This window comes from Hyposmocoma kahamanoa, unplaced genomic scaffold (genome assembly GCF_003589595.1).
Source record: "Hyposmocoma kahamanoa isolate Upper Pololo Valley unplaced genomic scaffold, ASM358959v1 102, whole genome shotgun sequence".
NCBI classification, from domain to species: Eukaryota; Metazoa; Arthropoda; class Insecta; order Lepidoptera; family Cosmopterigidae; genus Hyposmocoma; species Hyposmocoma kahamanoa.
Window position 1 is genome coordinate 14,748,653 of NW_020653337.1, and position 25,130 is coordinate 14,773,782.

Genomic DNA, 25,130 nt, shown 5'->3' on the forward strand with positions numbered 1-25,130 from the left:
GCAGATAATTAAGGCGTGGATGGTAATGGAATGTATCAGAATGGTAATGGGTATGTATGGAATGAAATAATATTTAGCAATTGCATTATGGAAATATGACATAATAGTAACGAGTGCTTATAGAAAGTAATGACATTATTTTGTATGAGTGAAAAGTGAGTAAATATATGAATATAAAAATTTATCATACTTTCATAATTAAATTTTAATAAATTTTAGTAAAAATTGGATTTATCTATAGTTGTCGCAACAACGGATATAGAATAAACTGCGTAGAAATATAAATTTATTAAAAGAAAGAAAATCATATAAGTAGCCATCAGTCTAGCTTTATTCAAAATTAAAAGTGTAGGTCAACATCTTAAAAATATCAAAATATGGAAATAATAAATTATAAATATAAAATTAGTAATTTACTCAAATTTTACTTTGAAACAATCATATCAATCAAACCACTGAATTTATAGTTCGTTAATTTTTGTCACGGTATATTTTAATTTCCCATGCTGACAAACTGACTGACCATTTTTCGAAATTTTTTGGATTTTTGTATTTTTCATTCATTTCCCGCGGGAGTGTTTCATTAAACAATAATCTTTTGTACTTCTTGAACTTAATGTTTTGGAATGTCTCTTACTAAGTTACTAACTTTCTTTTCTAATGTTTTTTTTTCTTTTTGTTTTTGAAACAAATTCAGTTTCTTTTATTGGTTTTCTCAAAATGATTTTTAATTTTTTTTTATTTAATTAAAATTTCTTAATTTTATGCCGCCAATTTTTTACAACTTTCATAGCCTCGTCGCGTATTTTTCTAGCTTTAGACGTTTGGCTTGTGCATCGTACTTTTTTGTTTTCACTACTCTTCTTTTTTCATAGTATTTCTAACATATATGTCTTTTTGTCTTTCATCTATTTACACAATGAAACATCACGTATTCAAATGTTCGTAAACGTGAGTCAGTCTCAGTAAAGATTAACTTTAGTTATATTACAAATGTAGAATAAGATCATTTTGTAATTGCCTTATTTTTTATATTTTAATAAAGTCGTTTAACATTCAATTCTCATAATATTTACGACAGTTTTTGTGCCATTTTCGTCTTTATTCTCTCTGAGCCCTTGTACTCATAATTTTTATGCTCTGAATTACTATTTTTGCCTATTCTATTTTTTTTTAAAGTTTTCCTTATAAATGCTGTATTATTCTTTACTTTCATGTACTCAACTTTCTTACGTAGTCGATCTCTTACTAATTTTTCTTTATGTTTTTTCGTCCTAGCCATTCTTTGGACTTGCAAAATCATCGAAATGTTGTTAAATGACTGCCAAAAATACAGGATTTATTCAAACCGTCTAATCCCAATGTAATCCTTACGCCCGCAAAAGTTAAGAAACATTTTAGCAACGTTTTAAGTGAGCAAAGTTGATGCCACACTGTATACATTATTAATTTGGCCAAACATTGGAAAGGTCTTTGTTAGCCATATTTAAATAGATTTCCATGACTTCGAGGTACCCTAAGTGTAATTTGTGATCACCATTAGCTAATTTGCTATCTCTTAGTAAACTGAACAAAGTAATCCGCTGAAAAGGGGCTAATCAAAGCTAGAAAAACGTTAACGTAAAATATCTTAATTGATAACTATTTCACGTTTGCCTAGGCATTTTTGTTAAAAATGAAGTGTGATAGCACTTTCGCGCCCTTTAAACGTTACTAAAACAATAAGTTTTTATGACTAATGGTTTTAGGTTGCAGGTAGTAATATTCATACATGCACATACACAATTGCCCAAAAAACGTTACCCGGTGGTTAAGTAAAAACTGCAACCTTCACTCCACTTCAAAACAATCATTACCGTCTAATTGAGATCATTACCATCCAGCAAATAAACAGGAGGGAATAGAAGGCAATGAGATGGAAACAAAAATGAGATATGGACGGTTTTCAATTACTTACTCAAACACCACGTGCAACTTAAGTCTAAGAATTATATCAAGGATAGACTTTCAGTACGTAATTGAATTCAGTATTAAATAATAAAAAACCTTTATACTTACAGAAAAAAAAATGGAAGGTGATGAAGAGAGACCTGTGACAAACCACTTTTCGTCCAAGTAAACTATAAATTTCTCCTTCGCAATGACACATTGACAAGATTGACATTGACCCACCCGTGACAAGATTTGACGGCATACTGAACAGGAAGGGAACGGGTTGGCGACACTATGCTCAAGGGCGAACTTCAACAAAACCATAACTTCGGAAGGAAATTATGGTTTTCGCTGCACAAAATTCTAATATTCTTTCTATTATCCAACAACTTGAAAAATTAATAAGCTTAAAGAAATAATCATTTATATTTATAAGTTACTTTGTCGGGGAGTCATATAAAATTCGTGAGTATTTCTTTTAGAAGGTGCGTAAACAGCGATCAATTTATCGTTTGGTAGTTTGGAATGGGAGAGTAATAAGATTTTACATCATTCTCTTAACCACTCGGAATTATTATGGGACGTAGATCTACGCCGTAAAAGACTCCCTAAGCCATTTCCTGTGTATGTCCTTCTCCCAATTAAACTTTTTAAAAATTTACTATATTTCTACCGATTCTCAGCCTGAACTGGCGATTTGAACGACTCGCGAGAATCACCTTATACCGTTTGTACGCGGATAGGTTCCAAAGCAAAGAATTAAATATGAGAAGACCTGAATACGGAAAATATGAAAGAGTGATCAACGGCCTGCAAAAACTATAATGTATGGAGGGAACATTTGTGCACTTTTATGATGTACATGATGTACACCCTGGTCAATTTCCGCCGGAAGTAAAAAATGTTCGAAATTCAAAGAAATAAGATATCCGCCATACAAATTTTAAAGTCTCCTGTCACGGAAACTATTAGAGATAGGTAGGAGGTGCTGGAAGGAATGTCATAGAGGGCAATAGTGGTCAACTGCCTGTATCAAAGAAAAAAATCAAGATGGCGAATTCAAAATGGTGGTCAAAGAAAAACTAGCTTCGATCCGTCTGGAAATTGGCACGCAGAGGTCTTTAGAAGTCCATAATCATAATTTGGGGTCAAAATTTTGGTTTCGATATTTTTTAATATGGCTGCCATATAAGTGTTTTTTTCGTCAAAAATCGCTGCCGAAAAAGACTTGTTCTGATTTGGCTAAAAATTAGCATGGTCTATAGGAGTGCATAATGATAATTTGTAACCAACATTAGGTTTTCGCCATTTTTCATTGTGGCCGACATACAAGCGTTTTTTGGCGGCAGACAAAAATTTGCTCTGATTCGACTGAAAATCTATGGGGATAATCTATGGGTGTTTAATAACGTTTGCGGTCAAAATTAATTTTTCGCCATTTTTCAATATGGCCGCCATTAAAGAGCCATGTTATTTTTTTAAAACAAAGACACGCCACCGTACGTGAGTAGCACTTGTACGGAAGCTTTATTATGAGTACAAGATCTCACAATTGTTCAAAATGTGAGGCATACTTCCCGATGTAGTGGAAATTAAATACTTACTGCGTTGTTGTATATCGACCGTCTCTCTGTTAGACTCTTTTTTCTTGGAAGCTATGCCAATGAGAAGTATTTAGGGAAAAAAATGCCGTATAATCGCACCAAATTTCTAGTCTCAAATTAAGGCATTTCCTGTACTATGAACACCAGAATAACGATCACTCTAAGGGCAATACCCAGAATATCCAAAACAGAATCAACTTAGAGAAGTTTCTTTTCTAAGATTGGCCCAAATCGGGAATCGAACCCAGAACCTTCTCATCAAGCGCTCAAAGTACTGTACCACCGAAGAGGTGTGTTTACACACCCAGTAATTTGAAGCCGACCACGCGCCGCAGGCCGAGCCCGACCCGTTTTACAGGGCTCATTTAAAATACAATTTAAATGTAAATTTTAGAAATACATTACATTTTTAAGTTACCTCTATAGTTGGCTTGAATGACACATTTAGCCATCCTCCTTCACCAGGCTCATATTTTCCCGAACTGTCGAGTATCTCTATGGGGTTAGGTCCACTTGTTTTTAATTTCAATGTAGCATACCAAATGCAAGTAGGTTTACCCCTATAAAAATCGTATATATTTTTGCCAACATTATAGAAAAGCTTACAAGTATAAAATTTGAATACTCTTCCAGTTACAGAATTAAAAAAATTGTCTACTACTGTCAACACGAACACAGTTGCAAATGAATACATTTATAAATATTATATACAAACAGCCGGATTTGCGCATTAATAAGAAATCTCCTTCCCCCTTATGGATACGCCGTAGTCAATTGAAGACTATGTGTACGTAAAAAAGGCCTTAAATCAAACCATGACTAAGTCGTGTGGCTCTTTTGTGCAAAGATCAATAGTTTAATTAGAATAAATACCGACAGCATAAGTCACAATGGCTTGTGCTCGTAGATTTACAACCTGTTCTCCGCGATTGAAACGGTCACCCGATTACATTGCACTCTCCTACGACATTCTCGAATTTGACATCATCTCGTACTTTTGGTATAATGCAGCCGCATGTAATCATACGCCAAAAGTGCTTTCATCACATAGAAGTCATAAAAATAATACGGACTACATGAAACTGATGTATAAGTATACATAGATAGATAAACACTTTATTCACATTAGTCATATTAATAACACAAATACTAGAGGAAAATAAAACATTTTTGTCACAGCAGTGAACGGACGCTGTCTCAGTATTTGTCTATGTTCCTTAAAGCGCTACATAGGTACATATACGTTATATATATATAAGCAATTTTATAACTCTACTATTTATGGATAAAAGCTATCGACTAATTTAAACTCTCTCTCTCTCTCTCTTCAGTACAACTGCCTTACCTTACTGCCTTAACTGCCCTGCCTGGCCTTATTGGACCAATTGCGAATTGTTAATGATTGAGAGATTGACTAGATACTTCTACTAATCAACAAATCGAACGAGAAATCGTTTTTTTTTTCATTCAGTCAAGGCGTTGAGGGTTTGGGCGCCTTCAAATTAAACGGTTGCTTGCAGCCACAATTAATTAGTGAACTAAAAAAATACTGAAGCGCTACAGACGCGCAACTGCCGCTCCACAGTCTTGCCACTGCAGCTCTTCTACAAGCGTCTAATTTGAAGGCTTCTTCAAACTTCTCAGAAATCAAACAACCACATACCTACCTAATAAGTCAAACTGATTTACGTGCATCATCAACACAATAAAACAAAATTACTTACACATTTCTTAGAGGAATAGAGCTAATTATTTTGTCTCCACACCGCACTTTACCAAGATTAATTAGGTTCACATTAGATTTCAGATAAGGTACAGCGCATAAGGCCTTCACCTGAATAGGCATTACCACTCCATACGGTACCTGTATATAAAAATAAATAGCATCTAATACCTAATAGGGATGTTCGGTCAAAATGACGAAGCTAGCTGAAGTTACCTCTAAGTATAGCATCAATTCCAAGTTTTGCTCCACTTCCTTAAAATCATGAGGTGTCGGCGAAAATGTAACTTCTATTCGTCCCGTATCTCCTGGCTCAAGTTTGCCACAAAGTTTTATGTTCAACCATGGCCGGCAAGAATAACTTTTTGAGAAATGGAGTTTCGCTGCTATTGGGCCATAATTTTTTACTTCAATTGTCCTTTGAACCTTAATTCAAAAATAAAGGTGTATAACCATTGACCTACTACAACCCAAACATTACCAAAAACTGTGAGTAAGTAATTTACCATTCAAACCATTAATTTTCGCACACGTAAAAAAATACAGAAACGAGAAAAAATTTTTTTAAATCAAAGTAACAAAAAAGATCTATTAAATATGTGTGTGACGGACAGGAACTCAGGGAAATGTTAAATCCAATTTTCAGCCCGACCCGGCCACGGCAGCTCTAAGTGGTCAAACACACACACAATACACAAACAAACATCAAATAAAGACAAAATTATTGATAAAAATAATATCTAAAAATAATACCTAAAATAATAATAATGAGATGAAAATAATAATAATAACAAAAATAGAATTATTCTATAGACATCTGTAGTATTTTTTTATTTTATACATTTCATGACGACTTATGTGATTTATGTGACTACATACGTGAACCTATATAAAACCTAATAATTGATCACGTTCGAATATACTGGAAGCTATAAAATAGACATCTGTACTTACTATAGAACCAGTAATAACGACACCAAAATCTATTACATAAGGAATAGTAGTAAATCCAGGTATAGGTCCCATTTTTGCACTTTGTGTATACATATTCATAATTTCAGGTCTCGATTTAATGTGGTTTATCACTAACATTCTTTCTAATGCAAGCTCGATATCCATTTTAGAAGGATATTCGTCCTACAAATTAATAAAATGTAATACAAAAACCTCGTTTATTAAAGTAGCTTCACACAAGTAAGTACACATCTCACCCGCCATGGAAGAATGGTCTATGTCGTTCGAATTAAGTAAAATATTTTTTATTCCGTTTGGATAGATAACAAAGTAACACACGTCCACTCTATTTCAATTTATATATTAGAAAATTTTTCAATTTTGAATTTTTTTTCTATGTTGCTAACTTGTAAATTATCTGATACACCGGAGTACTACTCTCGCATTTGTATTTCATTCAAACTATACGAATATGGAATTAAAAGAGTATGTCACAAAACTGGCAACACTGAGTATCTAAAAAAATTTTGCCTTTCTTCCATGAGAAGTGCGAATAAAAATTTGTTGCGTTACAACAACTTACCCAAGATGTACAAACGTGCCATTCCTGTTTAAAAGTCGGATCTTCCAAACATTGTTCTACTTGCGGAGAGTTTAGATGCTCTGAAGTACCTTTTGTGAAAATTTCATTAATTGCTCCCAAGTAATCGGAAGTCAATGAAGGTATGGCTAAGTATCCTAATATTGGAGGGAGCTAAAACACAAGTACAAATAAGTGATTTTATTGCAATCCTTTAGATATTTTCTACAAATAGCAAATATTGTGGCTTACATCAAATAATTGAGGTCTAGGTAAACACAAATACACTTGGGGCACGACGCCCCACCCAAATATCTCTATAGGCATAGCAGGAAAATGGCCAATCTCCATTAAGAAGGTTCTGTGGAAATAGCCCACTACCCCTGGTCGCACCAACACCGACATTGACACCTCCTCCTCAGGTTCTAAAGTCTTCTCAGATGGCACCAAATTAACAATAGTAGCGGGAAGCTCGTTTTCAAATGAAGGTTCATTTAAGTATGTTTTATATTCGAAGGATAATTGCGCAATATTGGATATAACCAGTATTTCACTAGCATGTTCATGAAAAGATCTTATTTTGAAATTAAGTTTTTGCGTATTAATGGTGTACATTAAATCCGAACTTTGTCCCATAATACTTATGTACTCAGATGGCCCACCCAAGATTTCGCACTCCAGAGTGGCCTTCACGCTAACATTATGAGATGGGTTAAATATCACTTGGATATCTTGACTCTCTCTTGGTTTTAGTAATCCTCGATGGGGTAATAACAAAAATATATCATTTATGTCAATGCTAGCCAGTGTATTTCTTCTTCCAAATTTGTTTGTCCAAGGGTTTGGCAACAAAAAATCAATCCGTAGCATGGGAGCTATTTTCCGCATAATTTTTCTTTTATAAGCATTAATGTCCTCTTTACTTTTTGTGATTTCTGAATCATTGGACTCTACTGCTGCAGGTGATACCAAGGATTTGTCAAGAACCTCTTCGCCTTCTTGGAATTCAGTTTCGTTCAATTCTGTGGCTACAAATACAGAAATGTAATTTATAACTTATTTACTACTTACTAATATCAGAATGAATTTATTTATCAACAACTGGGCAATTACCAATAGTAACTTGACTCTCTTCAGAACTTTTGTGATAAATATTAACGTCTTCGATGTACTCCAACTTTGATTTTTCAGGCTACATTTGAAAAATAGAATTATACATTACATACAGGTGTTAAAAAAGTCCTGTTACAGAATTAGTAATAAGAATTGCATATAAATAAATACATATAAATAAAAAAACACATTCGTGAAATTTAAGAGAACTATTTTTATTAATTGTTTTTATGATGTAAATGAGTTTTTGACATGTACATTTTGAAGCCTGCGACTCTCTACATATTTATTACTTTAACATGCGTTCCTCTTTTTTATTAAATCTAAAAAACGCCGAACGGTTACCAGTCCTGGATTCGATTCCCGGACCGGGAGAAATATTTGTATTGTATACATTTATTTCTCTCGTGAGTTTGGGTGTAATTTGTCGTTCTTCGTGTGTGTGTCCATGGCACCCGCGACACAGGGTGTCCCTAGTGCGGGGCTTTAAAAAAAATCATAATTTTTCTTTAATTATATTATTTAATTTAAAAAAATGTAATTATATAATGTAATACGATATGATTTTAATTATATAATGTAATATGACTTTAGGAATAAATGCAAACAATGTATAATATTTGCTATTAATATTTGTATGCCAGTTACTGGCGCAACACGCTGAACCATAAGTGTAATCTTAAATATGTAAACTGTATTAAAATTTTCTCTGTAAGTCTGTCGTGTAGTTACGCTCTATTGCGAACCCTAGTTTTTTTACGCGTTGTACGTTCATAAAAAAGTCATTCGGAGACATTTCAGTTGGGAATGCATCGCCACAAATGAAACGCAATTTATGCTAATCTATTGTAAATCCTGTTCAGTTGCAACTAGTTTGATATATTAAAATAGAACATTTACTACATAATTTATTACAAACTTGACTATAGGTTAGGTTTCATGTACACGTAGTTATTTACGTAGAATTTCAATCAATAGCCGTAGTTAATTTAAATCATAAAAAATACATTTTTTGTTTTTGTACATCAAGTTAAAAAAAATTATCGAAGACTAAAATCAAAGAGATTATATTATTTTCCTCACCATTGAGATTTTATTAATTTGGCATTTTTTCCATTGAAACTTGTAGCAAACATTTAATGGCGTAATATTGTGTACTCTGATCGTTCTACTTTCAACTGTGTCGTTCAATATGCAACCGAAGTCTACTTTAGGCGTCAATATTAACATATTGGGGAAATTAATAGAGCCCACTAGTTTTACAGCGTCCTGTAATAATATTATTATGTTTTTCAACACAAATCGTTAAGACAACACCAATGAAAGTTACTATTTATAATTAAAAAATAATGGCCGACCTTATTCTTATGGTCCCTAAATTTAATTCTCATGACGTCGTTGTATACTTTACATTTCAAATTCAAATGTTTCGTTGTGTCGAAGATTATTTGTACTTTCATTACTTCCTGGTCTTCTAGGCGTTGTTCTACGGTATGTGTTAGGTAAAACGCCTGTTTAATTTTGTGAATATCGTGGAAGAAGTGCAGTGGACCGTCACGCAAGGGCTCGACGGGCTGATTTGTTAAGCAATCGATAAATGTCTTTGATTGATGCAATCCAGATTCGTTAATGATGTTTGATACATTTAAATCCGATTCGTCGTAACAAATACAGCAACATAAATTTGTTTCATCACTAGGTACCAAGTAACTCTCTTTCTTTTGTACAATTGCGAAAGGCGCTCGGACGTTTAAGTCTATCATAAGACCCAACTTCGACACATTCTTTATTGTCAGGATGTCTGTGAATTTAATTTAAATTCAATTTGAGCAATTAGTTAAAGCGCTTACTTGTGTCAAAATTATTTATTATAGAATGCGCACCTGTCAGTTTATAATATTCACAGTAAGGTCCGTAATCGTACCGAAAATTCAACAATACCGAAGAAAGCTCAACCCTAGGTTCAACAAACTCGGCCACCACTGGGCACTCCAACAGAAGTTCTTTTTTGTTTACACCCTCCACGTTGCCAACAAGGTACCAAATCTCTTGTATAGTAGTTACTTTTGAAGACAGTCCTGTTATTTTCATTTGTATTTTCTCGCCTGCTGCTAATTTAAAACTTCGAGGCTCTAAATTGAAGAATGGTCTGGAAACAAAGAAATGTATAAAGCACTTTTGAAATTATCGATCACTCTTTCGATATCGAAGTTCTCGAAATCCATCACACACGCATTCCGCTCCTTCTTTTTCACAATTCTTTTCGACCAGTCTGTTTCAGAAATATTACGAGTATCATATTCTTGGACATCGTTATCAGGTACGCAAAAAAATCAATATGCTTCTTGGATGTACTGAAGTCATTATTACGACACTATAACATCAGGTCTTTCACAATTTTCATGATAATCTATGGCAACATTTAAGGAAAAATTCAGTGACAGTTTACTAACAGTTATGTCGCGCTGCACACGTGATTATTTTTCTGAAGTTATTCAATAGCAAGTTGATCGAAAAAAGTGCCTACTGAATTAGTCAATTGTTGTTATATGAAACGATAATAAAAAACTATTTCATTGATAATTGAAATTAATAGACAAGCCATTTGGCAATTTTTTCATTCATGTTCGATCTTTGTATTAATAGTATTATAACAAACTCGTGGGGTATTTTCACAAAAATAAATAATTGAATATAAAGGTGGTGAAACATAGTGACATTCAATAAACTTGATTACAATTATTAAAACGACATCTCTAGTAGCTGGTACTGTAAAGGTATCTAACTGACTGAAGAAATACATTTCTCACAGCAAGAAAGCCGTTAAAAACCAAAACAAAGATCTGCAACAACAACATAGAAAGAATTAGTAAGATCCGCTGCTTTGTTCCGTGGCATAATTGGCAAAATGTCTGATACTGTTTGCTCGAAGACCTTGGCTCGAATCCAGCCGGATCGAAGGAATTTTTTGTAAGGTGAAATCTTTGTATTTATAATTATAACAGATAAATCTGTTTATTACAGGTTGACAAACTTGCGGTATCGTATTGTTAATTCACCGAGTCGTATAAACAAAACGAACTTAAAAAATGTGTTTTTTTTAAATAAAATATAAGTGCGCATATGACCTCCATCTCACCCGATGGAAAGTGACGATGAGGTCAACAATAGAGCATGCACACCTAAATAATGTCTATTCCATCGCACACTCTCCGTGATATATCTTGTAAAATACCGATAAGCAGGCAACTTTACGGCGATGTTCAAGGTTCTGCAGCTTCGCCTCCACTAATTCCGAGTCACCTATAAGCCTCTTGAGACGGTTATCAATTGAATCCAAAGCGGCCAGTTGATATGTAGTAGGGCCATCCCAAAGGTAGCAGCAGTACTCCATGCACGATCGGACTTGTGCTTGGTACTGCAGAAGCAACTGTCCCGGTGTAAAGTAACGCCTCACCCTGAAAAGGACCCCAGCTTCCTTGCTGCATTTTTGGACATGGATTCAATGTATCTGCTGAAGTTCAAATTGAACGACATGTCCATTCCAAGTAGCTGGAGACAATCGGCTATCGGTATGGATATATCACGAAAAGTCGGAGTCAGGTGAAAGGGACTCCGTTTTGTGCAGAATAGACACACCTGCGTTTTGATAGCGTTAAATTTGACAAGATTGGTATTATTATTAATACAAAGATCGAACACTCAGAAAAAAATCCTTCGATCCGGCCGGATTCGAACCGACGTCTTCTAGCATACCCTACCAGACGCTATACCAACTGAGTCACGGAACGAACCAGCGGACCTCACGAGTTTTTCCATGTGCTTGTTGTCGGACCTTTGTATTTGGTTTTCAAGGTAGCGCCATCTATGAGAAATCTATGAAAGTATTTCGTCACCCAGTTAGATGCCTTTACAGCTACCGGCCCTGGCGAGAGATCTCGCTATTCACTGTATTTTATATTTTTATTGAATTGACATTCAATTATTTTTTGTGAAATTACTCCACTAGTTTGTTATAATTATTAATACAAAAATCGAACACTCAGATAAAATTCCTTCGATCCGGTCGGATTCGAGCCGACGTCTTCTAGCTACCGTGCCAGACGCTACCACCACCTAAGCCACGGAAAGTAATTTCACAAAAAATAATCAACGAGCAACTGCTCCAATTCTACATATAATTTTCACCGCGAAATTAAGCTCTATCTACATATTATATTTACATAACAGGAGGCTGATTTTTCTTAATTTTATAATTCCCAGTCCACTCCAGTGAATGTAGACGATTGCCAAGGTTCATGATGACAATTATTTCATCCAGTGGAATCTTAATGAAGTGTCGGCCCAACGATATACGATCGCGTTCTTCGCCCACGACGATGCTTGTGCCCGTCCCCGTTGCAGTTACCGGCACATACTGAAAACGTAAAAATTGTCAAATATTACAATGTTATTGTATGTGTCTAGGCACAATCCGAAAGTATATATCGACTGTGCACTGGCAACCGATACTATCTCAATTTTGACAACTTTACACGATGAAGAAAAAATTGTTTTGTGTCATTTAAATAGCACCTGGTTTATTAAATAAAAATACGTAATGTATGTTTGTATCTAATAAAAATACTTATAAACTGCATATTTTTATTTAATAAATCATATGCTATATAAAAGGCGCAAAGGATTTTTTCTTCATCCTGTAAAGTTGTCAAAATTGAGATAGTACCGATTGCCAGTTACAGTCGATATGTACAACATATACATATAAACACAATTATCATAGTAGGTAAATTAAAAATTATCAGGTCACGACATGTACCTTAGGCCCCGATGTGTCCTAAACATGTGTAAATTACCTATATAGTCTTTTTTGAACGATGGAGTAAAATTACATTTGCAGGGTTGCCAATTTTATAAAATTTTAAATAGATATGTAGTTGTTGTCAACAGTTACTGTGGATAGATCGTGAAAGAAGGTAAAATTTTACCAAAAATGTCTGAATTGTGAAAGTTACGACGTTCCAAGTATTACAAACTGCTTTATCACCTTTTTTATTCTTATTTTGACAGTCAGCCTACTAGTATCGAAACATATTTTTATTCATAATACATTTTAGTAAGAACAGATTATCTATACTGAATTTTAATTCTGTATGAAAACTAGAAAATATGTTCCCTCTTTGTATTTTTAATAGACGTAGTTCTTATTGCAGTGTATGTATATATGTATGAACTTACAATAACAATTCAAACGAACGTATGCCGAGCAATTGGCGAATAATGTGCCGATAATGATTCTATGAAACAAGTTCCGCTATTTATTACAAAAGCGCAACCAATATTCGATAGAATATTATCGACTGCAATCACTTGCTGCTTGTAAACGGGCAACACTTTTGCGCAATTAACTGTCATTTTACCACATCTTAAAAAAAGACAGCTTAGGAAGCTATCCAGTTTAAGGGGATGCACTCGACTTCATGTTTGTATGCCCATGTTAAACAGAAAGAGATGATATTTTTGCGAGTTAAGTACGTATATTTAAGATGAAACATAATTTTAAAATAATGACTCACAAGGTCCTTCACTTTATCCAACTGGATTACTGCTTTATTAGAATATGTACAAGCGTCTGTTAGGTAAACAGAAACAGTCAGTTCTGTGTCCCCCTCTGGCTCTAGGTAACCTTCCTGCGGGTCTAATGTCCACCTGCCATCTCGATTTAACTAAAAGAAATACAATAATTGAAGACATGTAAATCTCTGAGGAATTTAATGGAATGTTTTTTTTCTAATTTACAAGAAAACAGTGCTCTTTCTTGAGAATACGGCTAAACTAAAGTGAGTACTCTACCCACCAAGGGCAATACTGCCGCCGTTAGTTGAAAGGACGCATGTGACGCTTTTTCAAAAAATGAGTTACGTAGTATTATTATTTTTTCCCTAAAGTGAAGTTACCGTAAGAGTAAAGAGCGTCAGTACCCACATTTTTATAGTCAAACTAAGTTAAATGGACGCATTTACAAAACAAATTGGTAAAAGGGCGTAATGCATATATACGTCACTTCGTTTTAATTACACATTTCAATTACTAAGTAAATGAAAAGACGCAAGTCACATTTAACTTTCGAAATCTTTGGCAGTTAAAGTTCTACATGTATGTAGGCAGTACTGAAATTTCCCAGATGACGTTTACACAATACTCACTTAAAGTTAAAATAAAGTGGAAATGTTACCTTTCATTTAAGTAATAAAAATCTTGAAAATGTAAATTTTCAAGATTTTTATTACTTAACAGATTAGTTACGACATTGAAAAGACATTGTAACCACATGCTGCCCTTTCATTGTATTATATAGGTTATACAATATAGCTTACTACGTTTGCAGAAGGTGTCTACGTTTTTTCGTCTAGAAAAAACAGATATGTATATTTATTATATTATATTATTATATATTTTAATTTCTTTAAGCATTTTCTCGGTTTTGAGTTTTTGTCACAAGCGCCTTTTCAAGTAATGGCGACAGAATAAATAGTTGGAAAAACGTGATTTTTTTCATATAGTGAAGTATGGTATGATATAGTGCGACGGGCTGGCAATTCGACATCCAGGCGCCTATTTTGCGTGTGGTGGGTGCAGGGTCGTACTCGTGCCATCCAAGCTTCTCCAGGAATCTCAGCAATCTGAAGACTTCGGGGAGCGTGAGGTAATTTTGAAAACTTATAATCCTACTTACCAATTCGCCACTGTTGACCTTAATTTCATATTGAAAAAATGAACCTTATAGACAAACTTTCACACAACTTGCCACATACTTATGAAAACGCATTTTCTAAAAATGGACATTAAGACGCAGTAAGGAAAAGTCATCGTCATTACCATACTCGCTCGGAAATAAACTCTGATAGGGGAGTCATTGTTCATAGTAATTGTTTTTTGAGCCCTCGTAAGCGCTTTAACCTGTCCCAAGTGCGCAGCATTTGGCGTACAAGTTACTATGGGCCGACAGGCGCATCCTTTAATATAGCAGATATCTATCGGTTGTGACAGTCCGAACATAAACATCCTGTAAAATAAAAAAAAATCACTTGTTATTATTGTAATTGTCTTTATTGTCTTTGTCCCAAAAAGATAGTAACATAATATATAGCTTGAGAGAAAACCAAATTTACTTAAACTTTAACTTTATTCAAAAATTCTACTATACAAAAATTAGCACAAAATTAGTTTAACTTTTTTTTATGATTCCAAGTGACGATGACGAGACGAACAAGTCATACGCCTGTAAGTGACACGTCTGTCCACAGCAGTTCAGTCTACGTAATCGACATTTTTATCAAAATTGAGTTATTAACTCAGTGAAACGAGATCTACAACCCCCTACAAGCGGTTTTTTATAGATATCTTATTTAGTTTCATTTTTTATTTTAGTTTCATTGTTAAGCAAAATCAGCGTAATTCACATTTTTCAAATAAAAAGAAACTAAGTGTCAATTCCTCGAAAGTTACCAAAATGCAAATACATTGTTTACAACAAACAGAAATCACAAAGATCGGAGGGTCACTGTCACTGCACCCGTCACTCTGAAACATGTCCCATGTGACTGTAATTTCACTAGCATCCTTGTATTTAAACCGGAACGCAGTAATGTGAGCTTCAGCCGTCCTTTCCATAAACAACGTAATCGACATTTTTAGCGAAATTTAGTTATTAACATATGTGGAATCAGTGAAACAAAGATCTACAACCCCCTATAAGCGACTTTTTTATATCTTATTAACCTAAAAAAAAAAAAAACACTTTTATACTATCATTACATGTTTAAACTAATGCGATACTAAAACAACATATTATTAACCTCTTACAATTATCATTACAGGTGTATTTCCTAATACAATAGTGTAGTTACCTCACTAGTTTCAAACATCTCAACAATAAACAAACTCATATAATACGTACCCCCAAATGATAGTTTTATGCGGCCTATGCGAATACGTTCAGAGAACAATTGAACAAATCGATATCGTGTGACACCGTGTTGAGCGCACGCATCGTTCGCACGAGGGGCGCATAGTGCAGCGGGTTTTATTGTTTAGTTTTAGGACTCATTCCGAGTGCAGGCGCGAGCGCGGCGGCGGCGGGTACTGGCGCACGGGTCTTGGCGTCTTCTCTTTCACAGTGCCGAAGCGGCTACAAGCAGGTAGATCCACATGTCGAAATCGCAAACAGACGCTAGAACAAGCACTGTGAAAGGTAAGGGCGGACCGAGCCAATAGATATACCCGCGCGACTCACGCGCACCCACGCGCGCGCCCGCTTCGAACCAGACGCCGCCGCCGGCGCGCGCAGCCTCTGTGAATGCAACGAGCGTCTACGTACATTTGATTTACACGTACCCGCGCCAGCACCCGCCACCGCTGCCACTCTGTGGTTACACACGGCAACTTTTAGCATTTTATTGGCGATTGTATCGATGCAAACGCGTGGCTGCATCGATGCAGTCGCGCGCTTGATCTTTGCTTAAAATCGCGCGTGTGTGTAAAGGTAGACGATTAGAGACAGCATCGCGTTTGCATCGCCTCTTAAAAGTCATCGTGTGTAACGCTCTTATTGTTAAGTAAAATCAGCGTGACATTTTTCGAAGAAAAAAAACTTTAGTTGATAATATCTCGAAAGTTACCAAAATGCAAAAGCGTTGTTTATGACAAGGAGGGCAGCATTACTGGTAGACCGCAGAACCTCCAAGTAACTCCAGGCGTAAGAAAGATGAGGCTGCGTATATTTGGATCTGAAGACCAGGTAACTCGAAGGTCGGTATAGGAATGACGAGCGATTAGTAGAACAAGAAAGAGCATCGAAATTCGAACAGCGAATTTTCAATTTGAAATGAGGAGCCAAAACGTGAGCTGCCAGGAGCGGATACGCTTCAACGCTGTCGTAGAAAGAGCGGCGGTTATGTAACACTGGCTTCGGAAAGCGGTGAGGTTGTCGTAGAAACGGCGACGATTATGCAGCACTGGCTTCCGAAAGCGGTGAGGTTGTCGTAGAATCAGTTTCGGTTATGCAACACTGGCTTCGGGAAGCGGTGAGGGTGTCGTAGAAACAGCGGCGATTATGCAGCACTGGTTTCGGAGAGCGATGTGGTCGTCGTAGAAACGGCGCCGGTTATGTAATACTGGCTTCGGAAAGCGGTGAGGTTGTCGTAGAAACAGCGACGGTTATGCAGCACTGGCTTCGGAGAGCGGTGAGGTTGTCGTAGAAATAGCGGTGCTTATGCAACAGTGGCTTCGGAAAGAGGTGAGGTTGTCGTAGAAACAGCGGCGATTATGCAGCACTGGCTTCGGAAAACGGTGAGGTTGTCGTAAAAACAGCGGCGGTTATGCAACACTGACTTCGGAAAGCGGTGAGATTGTCGTAGAAACAGCGGCGGTTATGCAACACAGGCTTCGGAAAGCGGTGAGGTTGTCGTAGAAACAGCAGCGGTTATGCAGCACCGGCTTCGAAAAGCGGTGAGGTTGTCGTAGAAACAGTGGCGGTTATGCAGCACTGGCTTCGGAGAGCGGTGAGATTGTCGTAGAAACAGCGGCTGTTATGCAACACTGGCTTCGGAAAGCGGTGAGATTGTCGTAGAAATAGCGGCGGTTATGCAACACTGGCTACGGTGAGCGGTGAGGTTGTCGTAGAAACAGCGGCGGTTGCAGCACTGGCTTCAGAGAGCATGAGGTGGAGCTTGTAGTTAGACGCTCCACATTCGCAGGGCGAAGGGCCCAGTTCAAATAGGCAGAGCGTAAAAATGAAGAGCAGGTTTAGGTATGTAGTCGAGGAACTTAGTTCAGGCAGACGCGTAGGCGCGGCATGAGTAACTCCAGGTGTAAGTAAGATAGGCTTCGTATATTTCGATCTGAAGACCTGCACGGCTAAAAAGGCCGTATTGACAGAATCATAATATGATTAATTGACATCTGATATGAATTTCTTACAATTCATATAAAGCAATTCAATTTAACTGCCTCCGTGGCCGAACGGTTACCATGCTGACTGCCACCCAGAGGTCCCAGTTGCGATTCCCGGGCCGGGAGAAATATTTGTATGGCCTACATTTGTTTTTCGCGTGAGTTTTGGTGTAATTTGTGGTTGTCTATATTGTGTGTCCATGGCACCCGCGACACAGGGTTTCCCTAGTGCGGAGCTATGTTGAGTGCGTGCATTATTATTATAAAGAAAAAAAAAACGCAATTCATCTATTTGACACTGTTCTATGGAGGTCTCCACAGGTTACTGTCAAATAGATGAATTGCATTTTTGTTTTATTTGAAAATTCACAATATGAATTAATCATATTATGATTCTGCCAATGCGGCCTTTTTAGCCCTGCAGATAGCAGACTCGAAGGTCCGTATAGGAATAAGGAACGATTGGTAGAGTAAGAAAGAGTATTGAAATTCGAATAGCGAATTTTCAACTTGAAATGAGGAGCCAAAATGTGAGTTGCCAGGAGCGGAACGCGTCTACTGCCAAGATTGCATATAAAAGGAAGGAGTAATTTATAGGATAATTTATTGTAGAGGAATAGCCGATCTGTCAATCAATGTCAACATATCAAAATATTAAATACGAAATAAATATGTTTATAAAGTGAAATTGATGAAATAATACGTAATTGGCCTTGCAAAAACGAATAGCAAAGTTCGGAGATAGAATATGCCAAGGTCTGGAAATCCGACATGAAAAGTGAATAAACTACAAATATAATAAAATAAAATAAAAATAAAATATAATAAAATAATACTTTACAAGCAGTTAGGTTACATGATTTAAGTGGTCAGAATTTTATGTGAGTAAGAGAAAATACTAAAAATAATATCGTTTATTGCAAAACATGTTTCGTCGAACTGTGCTGATACTGTAGTTGAGGTCTTGCGATTAGGCATGGAGTATTATATACCATACTTCGATGTACCCAATGGACCTCAAGCTCGTCCATGGTTTAATGCTGACTGTAGTCGTGCTGAAGCACAAAAACAGTCTGCGTACTGTAGTCTGGGCTCTACTCTGTGAGTGGAACTACTGGCTGAGAGAAAGTGGTTTTGTGTTTGGAATGTGTTTGAAAAAATGAAATAAAAAAAATAGAACATCTTGAGAGTTCGAGATGTAACCTAAGTTAGAAAATATGTGAAAAAGTACAATAAACCAAGTTTTGAAGATTATCCCAGTTTATTTTTATTAAAATACCTCTCGCTATGCAACACGAGCTACGCTCAAGTCTACAGTGCAAGCTTGGGCATATGCTCGACCACGCGAAGCTCCAAATACTTGGAATCTGAAGAAAGCCTTTAATAAAGCCGCCAAGAAGAGCAAAAGTGTGTTACGCAGGCCCAAGTTCGACCATGCACGCCGCATAGGAGCCAAGCTTACATCTTCCTCCAAATCAAGTCCTTTTGGTCCCTGGGTTTGGTCCCTGGGCAAAGCGGTAGAAAAAAACTTTAGCAGCTACTCGTTACCGTCTCTGCTGTTCCAGACGGCTCGCTGGCCCATACTGCGAAAGAGAAGGCGAATCTCTTTGCAAAGAGTTCGCATCTGGATGCCGCAGGATATTTACCACCTTCTTCACCTCAGGCTGGCTGCACTATGGCGCCAGTTCGCATACGCCTAAAAGAGGTACTCAGAACTCTGCACAGTCTAGACGTGCATAAAGCTTGCGAGCCAGATGGAATTCCAGCAATAGTCCTGCGTAACCGTGCGCCTGATTTGTCTCCTATTTTCGCACGCCTGTATCGCCTCTCGCTTGAGACTAGTGTAGTTCCCAGGTCGTGGAAGCTTGCGAATGTGCAACCAGTGCCTAAAAAAGAAAGCAGAGCTGACCCTGTTAACTATAGACCTATCTCAGTCACTTCAATACTCTGCAAGACTATGGAACGTGTACTTAACAACCGTCTCCTGTCGTACCTTGAAACATCGATCTCCTCAGTAATCGCCAGTTCGGATTCCGAAGAGGGCGATTTACTAGGGATCTTGTGTACGCAACTTACTTATGGAGCGAGGCTAAAGGAAAGGGCATGGCGAAGCCATTGCATGGTCTTTACACATTTCTAAGGCCTTTGACAGGGTCTGACACGCAAGCCTTTTAAGCAGGCTCTTATGGACTTCCCACTGACCTTTACTCTTCCGAACATCGGGCGATAGATTTCCGAGTTCCTCAGGGTTCTGTAGTGTCCGTAACCCACTTTCTGCTGCATATAAACGATATGTTGATTCCAGGTACCTTTGGGTACTGATGACAGCACAGTGGACAAGTAAGTACTTGACCAATGCAAGGGTCAGTGGAGAAGAAATCCAGTCTTGTCGAGAGTCCATGGTTAGTCGTTTGAATTTGATGCTACCAAAACGGAGTTGTGTCTTTTCTCTACTAAACGGAGTCCCTTTCACCTGACTCCGGTTCTTCATGATATATCCATACCGATAGCCAGCCGTCTTCACCTACTTGGAATGGATCTATCCTCCAATCTGAACTTCGGCACATTGAATCCATGGCCAAAAATGCAGCCAAAAAGAGTACAGCTGCCACTTATGGGATGGCTCTGCTAAATACCAACTGGCCACCTTGGATTCAATAGACAAGCGTGCTAAGAGGCATATAGGTGACTCGGAATTGGTAGAGCCGAAGCTGCAGAGCCTTAAACGCCGTTGTAGAGTTGCTAGCTTATCGGTATTCTACAGGATATACCACGGAGAGTGTGCGATGGAATTGCATAATTTGATTTCCATCATCGGGAGACTAAACGTGTGCAGGGTCCCCCCCATCCCCCATGGTGTGGATAATCCCCGGAAGCGTTTCGCTTGCACATTTGTATGGCGAGCGGCTAGGGAGTGGAATTCTCTGCTTGCAGACTTGTTCCCCGAACGCTATAAGTTGGACCTTTTCAAGGCGAGAGTGAATAGGCATTATTTAGGTGTGCACGCTACATCGTCGACCTCACCGTCACTTTCCATCAGGATAGATGGAGGTCAAATGCGCACTTATTAAAAAAAATGTTACATTTAGATCTTATAGAATAGTTGGTAAAGTATCAAACATGTACACTGTAAGGGCGCAGCAATGTCAATTTTAAGATATACAATTTGATTACCATTAATTATAATATTACAATGAAAATAAATAAATCTAAGCAATGAAAGTCAAATGATTTAATTTTAAAATGATATTAAATTTAAATTTAAGGTATTTTAAAAATAAATCAATTAATAATTAATCCATGAAACAATAATTAAAAAATCAATTAATTATCAATTAATCGTCAAATTATTCTAGAATTGTATAATGATAATATTTGCCGGTTAAATCTTCTTAATATTTGCATTTATTTACTCCGTGATATTGTTCTCTATCGACAACAGTCAGTGTAAACCAGTGTAAACGCATGGAAGAGGTACAGATCCACTTCGAGTAGTTAATTACCGGCAATGGAATGACAACATTACACTGTACATGCAAACAATAATAAATAACGTAACAATGTTCTTCATAAACAAAAATCTTTACCGAACCGAATGCTCCTGCGGACCCAACACACTAGATCTTATAGTAGCCGGCAGTACTATTGAGCTGTTGGGTTTGATTATACCATGTTTTACTTCAACTTCCACTTCCATAGGGGCGTCCTGGAATTTATATATATATAAATAAATAAAAAACCTCATGGCATATAAGTATTTATAGTCACGTGTTTTAATTAAGTTTAAGTTTTAAAATTGAATTTAATACAGGACGTAAACATTTGAAAACGGTCGTGAAAACTTAAACAGGAGCGTTCGAAAAATTTTTCGAAATCGCATTTCGTCCTTTCTACAAAACATCGACTTAATGGTAATTAATTGCAACGCTGTTTGAAATTTGACAATATTTAGCCCATTAATTGGTTATAATTCACATGAACTGTTGTCATCATCAACTCATTATACGTCCCACTGCTGGGTACGGGTCTTCTCTCAGGCGAGGCTTTGGGCTATAATTCACCACGCAGGCTCAATGCTGATTGAGGACATCACTTTCCGAAGGTTGTGAAATGGTTGTGAACCTTCTTCGACGTGCAGGTTTCATCACGATATTTTCCTTCAATACATTTCAAATTAAATTTCACACCTAAAATCCCAGAAAATTTAGAGGTACGAGACCGGATTCAAACCCACGACCTCTGTTTGAGACGGGATAGGTCTAACCTACCACGGCTTTATCCATTATGCGCACCACTATGAACTGTTGTATTAAGAAAATATTTAATGACTGAAATGGATATTTCTTACGAAAATCATGTTTTTATTATGCTATATCAAGTTTAGTGACGAAAAGAACAAGTCGTGCGCCTGATGGTAAGCAACACGCCTACTCATAACAGTTGCAGTGCCATTCAGAGCTTTTGCCACTGCACTCGTCACCTTGCGACGTGAAGTTGACAAGTCCAACGTGCCTGCAGTTTCACCAACACCATCACCCTTCAAAATCGGAACGCACCAAAGCTCACATTACTGCTCTGCAGTAGGAAAAAAGTGTCCTGGCAGGTAATAATTTCCTGGACGAACTCTTTCACAAGGAGCTGTTTTTTCGTAAATATATGTATAATTTTGGTAGGAGTCTACCAAAATTATACACATATTTACGAATTTCGCTACGTATTATATACAGAGCGTCTCACGTCTTTTTGATTTTACAAATAATTCGAACTGTATTCAAAGATTTTTAAATAATCCCCTGTCTGAACCGAGAATGGAACTCGCCAAATGTGAAAAAAAAAACACCTGTAATTTTACTATACTGAACAAAAGCCTCAATCATAAGGATTGTTTTCTTCTAAATAACATAGCATCTTAAATAAAATGAAATTTAAGATTTAATTAAAATAATTAGGTACCTACATTTAACTGCTATTTATAATCAATTTAAGTTATCAAATGCTCAAGTCCCATTCCGTAGTATATAAATTCTCACTCTTTCGATAATTACGCTTCCTGTCAGTTTATCGTTTCACGGTGAATGTTCAAAATAATAGGTCTAAGTTCAGTTTGTAACTTCTGCACACTCTCTTATCGGTTCCTGTAAACTAAATCTTTTACAGGATCATTTTCCTGAACAAATTTCAAATTAAATGTTAAATTTCATGGTCTTCCTTTTATTTAAGATGATATCTTATTTGGAAGAAAATAATCCTCATGATTGAGGCTTTCGATCAATATAGTAAAATTATAGGTGCTTTTTTTACATTTGGCGGTTTCGATTCCCGGTTCAGATAGGCGATCATTTAAAAATCTTTGAATGGAGTTCGAATAGTTTTCAAAATCAAAACGAAGACTTCTTTCAGTAAAATTTTCTATCTTACGGTATTTAAAGTGCTTTCCCTCCGTGTGGCATAGACGTGAGACGCCCTGTATGTGGTGTAGTCTTAGAGCAATTTCTTTGAACACAATTGTTTGCTGTTTGCTACGCTCATTAAAAATAATTAGCATGCTGCTGGCCCATTATCGCACATGAACGACCTTATTACTAGTATAAAACAGCCTACTGATGAATAAGTGCTTGTACTTTTAAAAAAAATTCTCAATTCGGCTGTATTTTTTTGTGTAGGTATGTTTCGTGTTTCATTCATTTGTTGGAAAGGAGGCACCTCAGTAATGGTTCAATTCAAATTTTATGAAAATATTACACTGTAAGGGTGGCAAATTAGAGGATGAATCCCGCTTATTAGATTTCATCCACTTTTCGTTAACCGATTTTAATAAAACTTGGCAAATAGATATGATTCCATAAAGTCTTGAGGTCTGTTTTTTATTTTATATAATTATAAAATATAAACCTGCACTTTCTAAACAATCATTAGACAGATTAGATAGGAAATAGCTCACACCTTCGCCTCTTTAATAGAGAAATATCCCCAAAACTCATTTGAAGATATAATGATATCGTGTTTGTAGGGGTAATCGACGAACAGTGCCCTCAGATTCACATCAGGCGCAGGAGTGATCTCAGGGACTACAGCATTGAACGACACCGGCAGAGTGATCGGTGGACTGTCAGACTTTTCCATTTCCACTTCCAAACAAGTCTGGTTTGCTCTAACCAAATTCGCCGTCAGTGTTACCTACAGACATAAGAACACTATTTGAAAGATCACACGTTTAAAGGATGATTCACATTAGACCGTGCTGGGCGCGAGCAGTGTCCGAGTCAACCGAGCCTCAGACGTGCTGCATATTCATATTCACATTAAACCGTGCTGGGCGCAAGCCGTGTCCGAGGCACCCGAGCCTCGCACAATCAAGAGTACGTCAAGCTTGACAATTTGTAGTTTGGACCGTTCTTATCGTAAGCAGCATAGAGTTGGATTGAAATCTTAAGTGTCAAGCTGGACGTGCTCTTGACCCTGTATGTACCGCACGTTCTGAAATTAGCCTGAGTCAGTCAGTAGGACGCGGTTTATGCTCGAATACGAACGTAGTGTTATATCATATTATAAAGCACTGGGTAATTTCTTACGCACTCAATTTTCCATCACCCATTTTTTAAAATAGAACGTAGTCACTTTCTTTCTTTCATTCACAGTTGCAAACTCGGACGGGGCACGTATTACGCACTGGAGAGTGTTCATATTAAAATGAGGCGTGGCGGGCCGGGCCGTATCCGAGGCTCGAACGAGCTCGGGAGCAGCTCGGGCGTCTCTCGTCCGTCTCACGGACGCGGCACTTTGTAATGTGAATCACTTCATATAAAATGTACGCAGCATTTCCAATCCGAGTCTCCTACATGGCTCGGCTCGCGCCTGGCACGGTCTAATGTGAATAGTCCTTAATTCACCTATTTAAATTAACTTTGCGTTAGTTTAGGCTGAATGTAGGTACCGATAAAAGGGGTCACTACAAAATAATTGTATTAGATATGTCCAATCACCTTTAAGATCACCTTCGATTCAGGATCTAAGTCAATTTTTGATGGTTCGATGTGGAATTCTCTTGGCCACTGCGGTGCAACTATATAATTCAACCCCGAAGACTCGCAGTCGTCTAAAGTAAGGCTGTTCACTTCAGGACCGTCGGATGATATCTTTATCGAACCTCTAACTCTGACTTCCGACTCATTTATCACTTCCAATTCTAACGTAACAGGTATTCCTAAGAATTAAATATATTTTTTTTTTTCGAAATCTAGGTAAATGTAGACAAATTAACAACAAAGCC

At 37.0% G+C, this 25,130-nt stretch overlaps 1 protein-coding gene across 1 annotated transcript in view; it reads right to left on the minus strand.

Annotated features, from left to right (window-relative positions):
- LOC113233812 (hydrocephalus-inducing protein homolog) overlaps positions 1–25,130 on the minus strand; it is a 112,794-nt gene that overhangs the window by 77,078 nt on the left and 10,586 nt on the right. The window contains exons 11-26 of the mRNA XM_026469026.1: positions 24,844–25,064; positions 23,804–24,037; positions 21,448–21,566; positions 14,786–14,972; positions 13,483–13,632; positions 12,130–12,323; positions 9,790–10,055; positions 9,265–9,707; positions 8,990–9,175; positions 7,907–7,985; positions 7,046–7,821; positions 6,797–6,967; positions 6,214–6,396; positions 5,476–5,685; positions 5,261–5,400; positions 3,955–4,096 (exon numbers count right to left, since the gene is read on the minus strand). Coding sequence (XP_026324811.1) covers positions 3,955–4,096; positions 5,261–5,400; positions 5,476–5,685; positions 6,214–6,396; positions 6,797–6,967; positions 7,046–7,821; positions 7,907–7,985; positions 8,990–9,175; positions 9,265–9,707; positions 9,790–10,055; positions 12,130–12,323; positions 13,483–13,632; positions 14,786–14,972; positions 21,448–21,566; positions 23,804–24,037; positions 24,844–25,064 — 3,701 coding nt within the window. The remainder of the gene's footprint in view (positions 1–3,954; positions 4,097–5,260; positions 5,401–5,475; positions 5,686–6,213; positions 6,397–6,796; positions 6,968–7,045; positions 7,822–7,906; positions 7,986–8,989; positions 9,176–9,264; positions 9,708–9,789; positions 10,056–12,129; positions 12,324–13,482; positions 13,633–14,785; positions 14,973–21,447; positions 21,567–23,803; positions 24,038–24,843; positions 25,065–25,130) is intronic.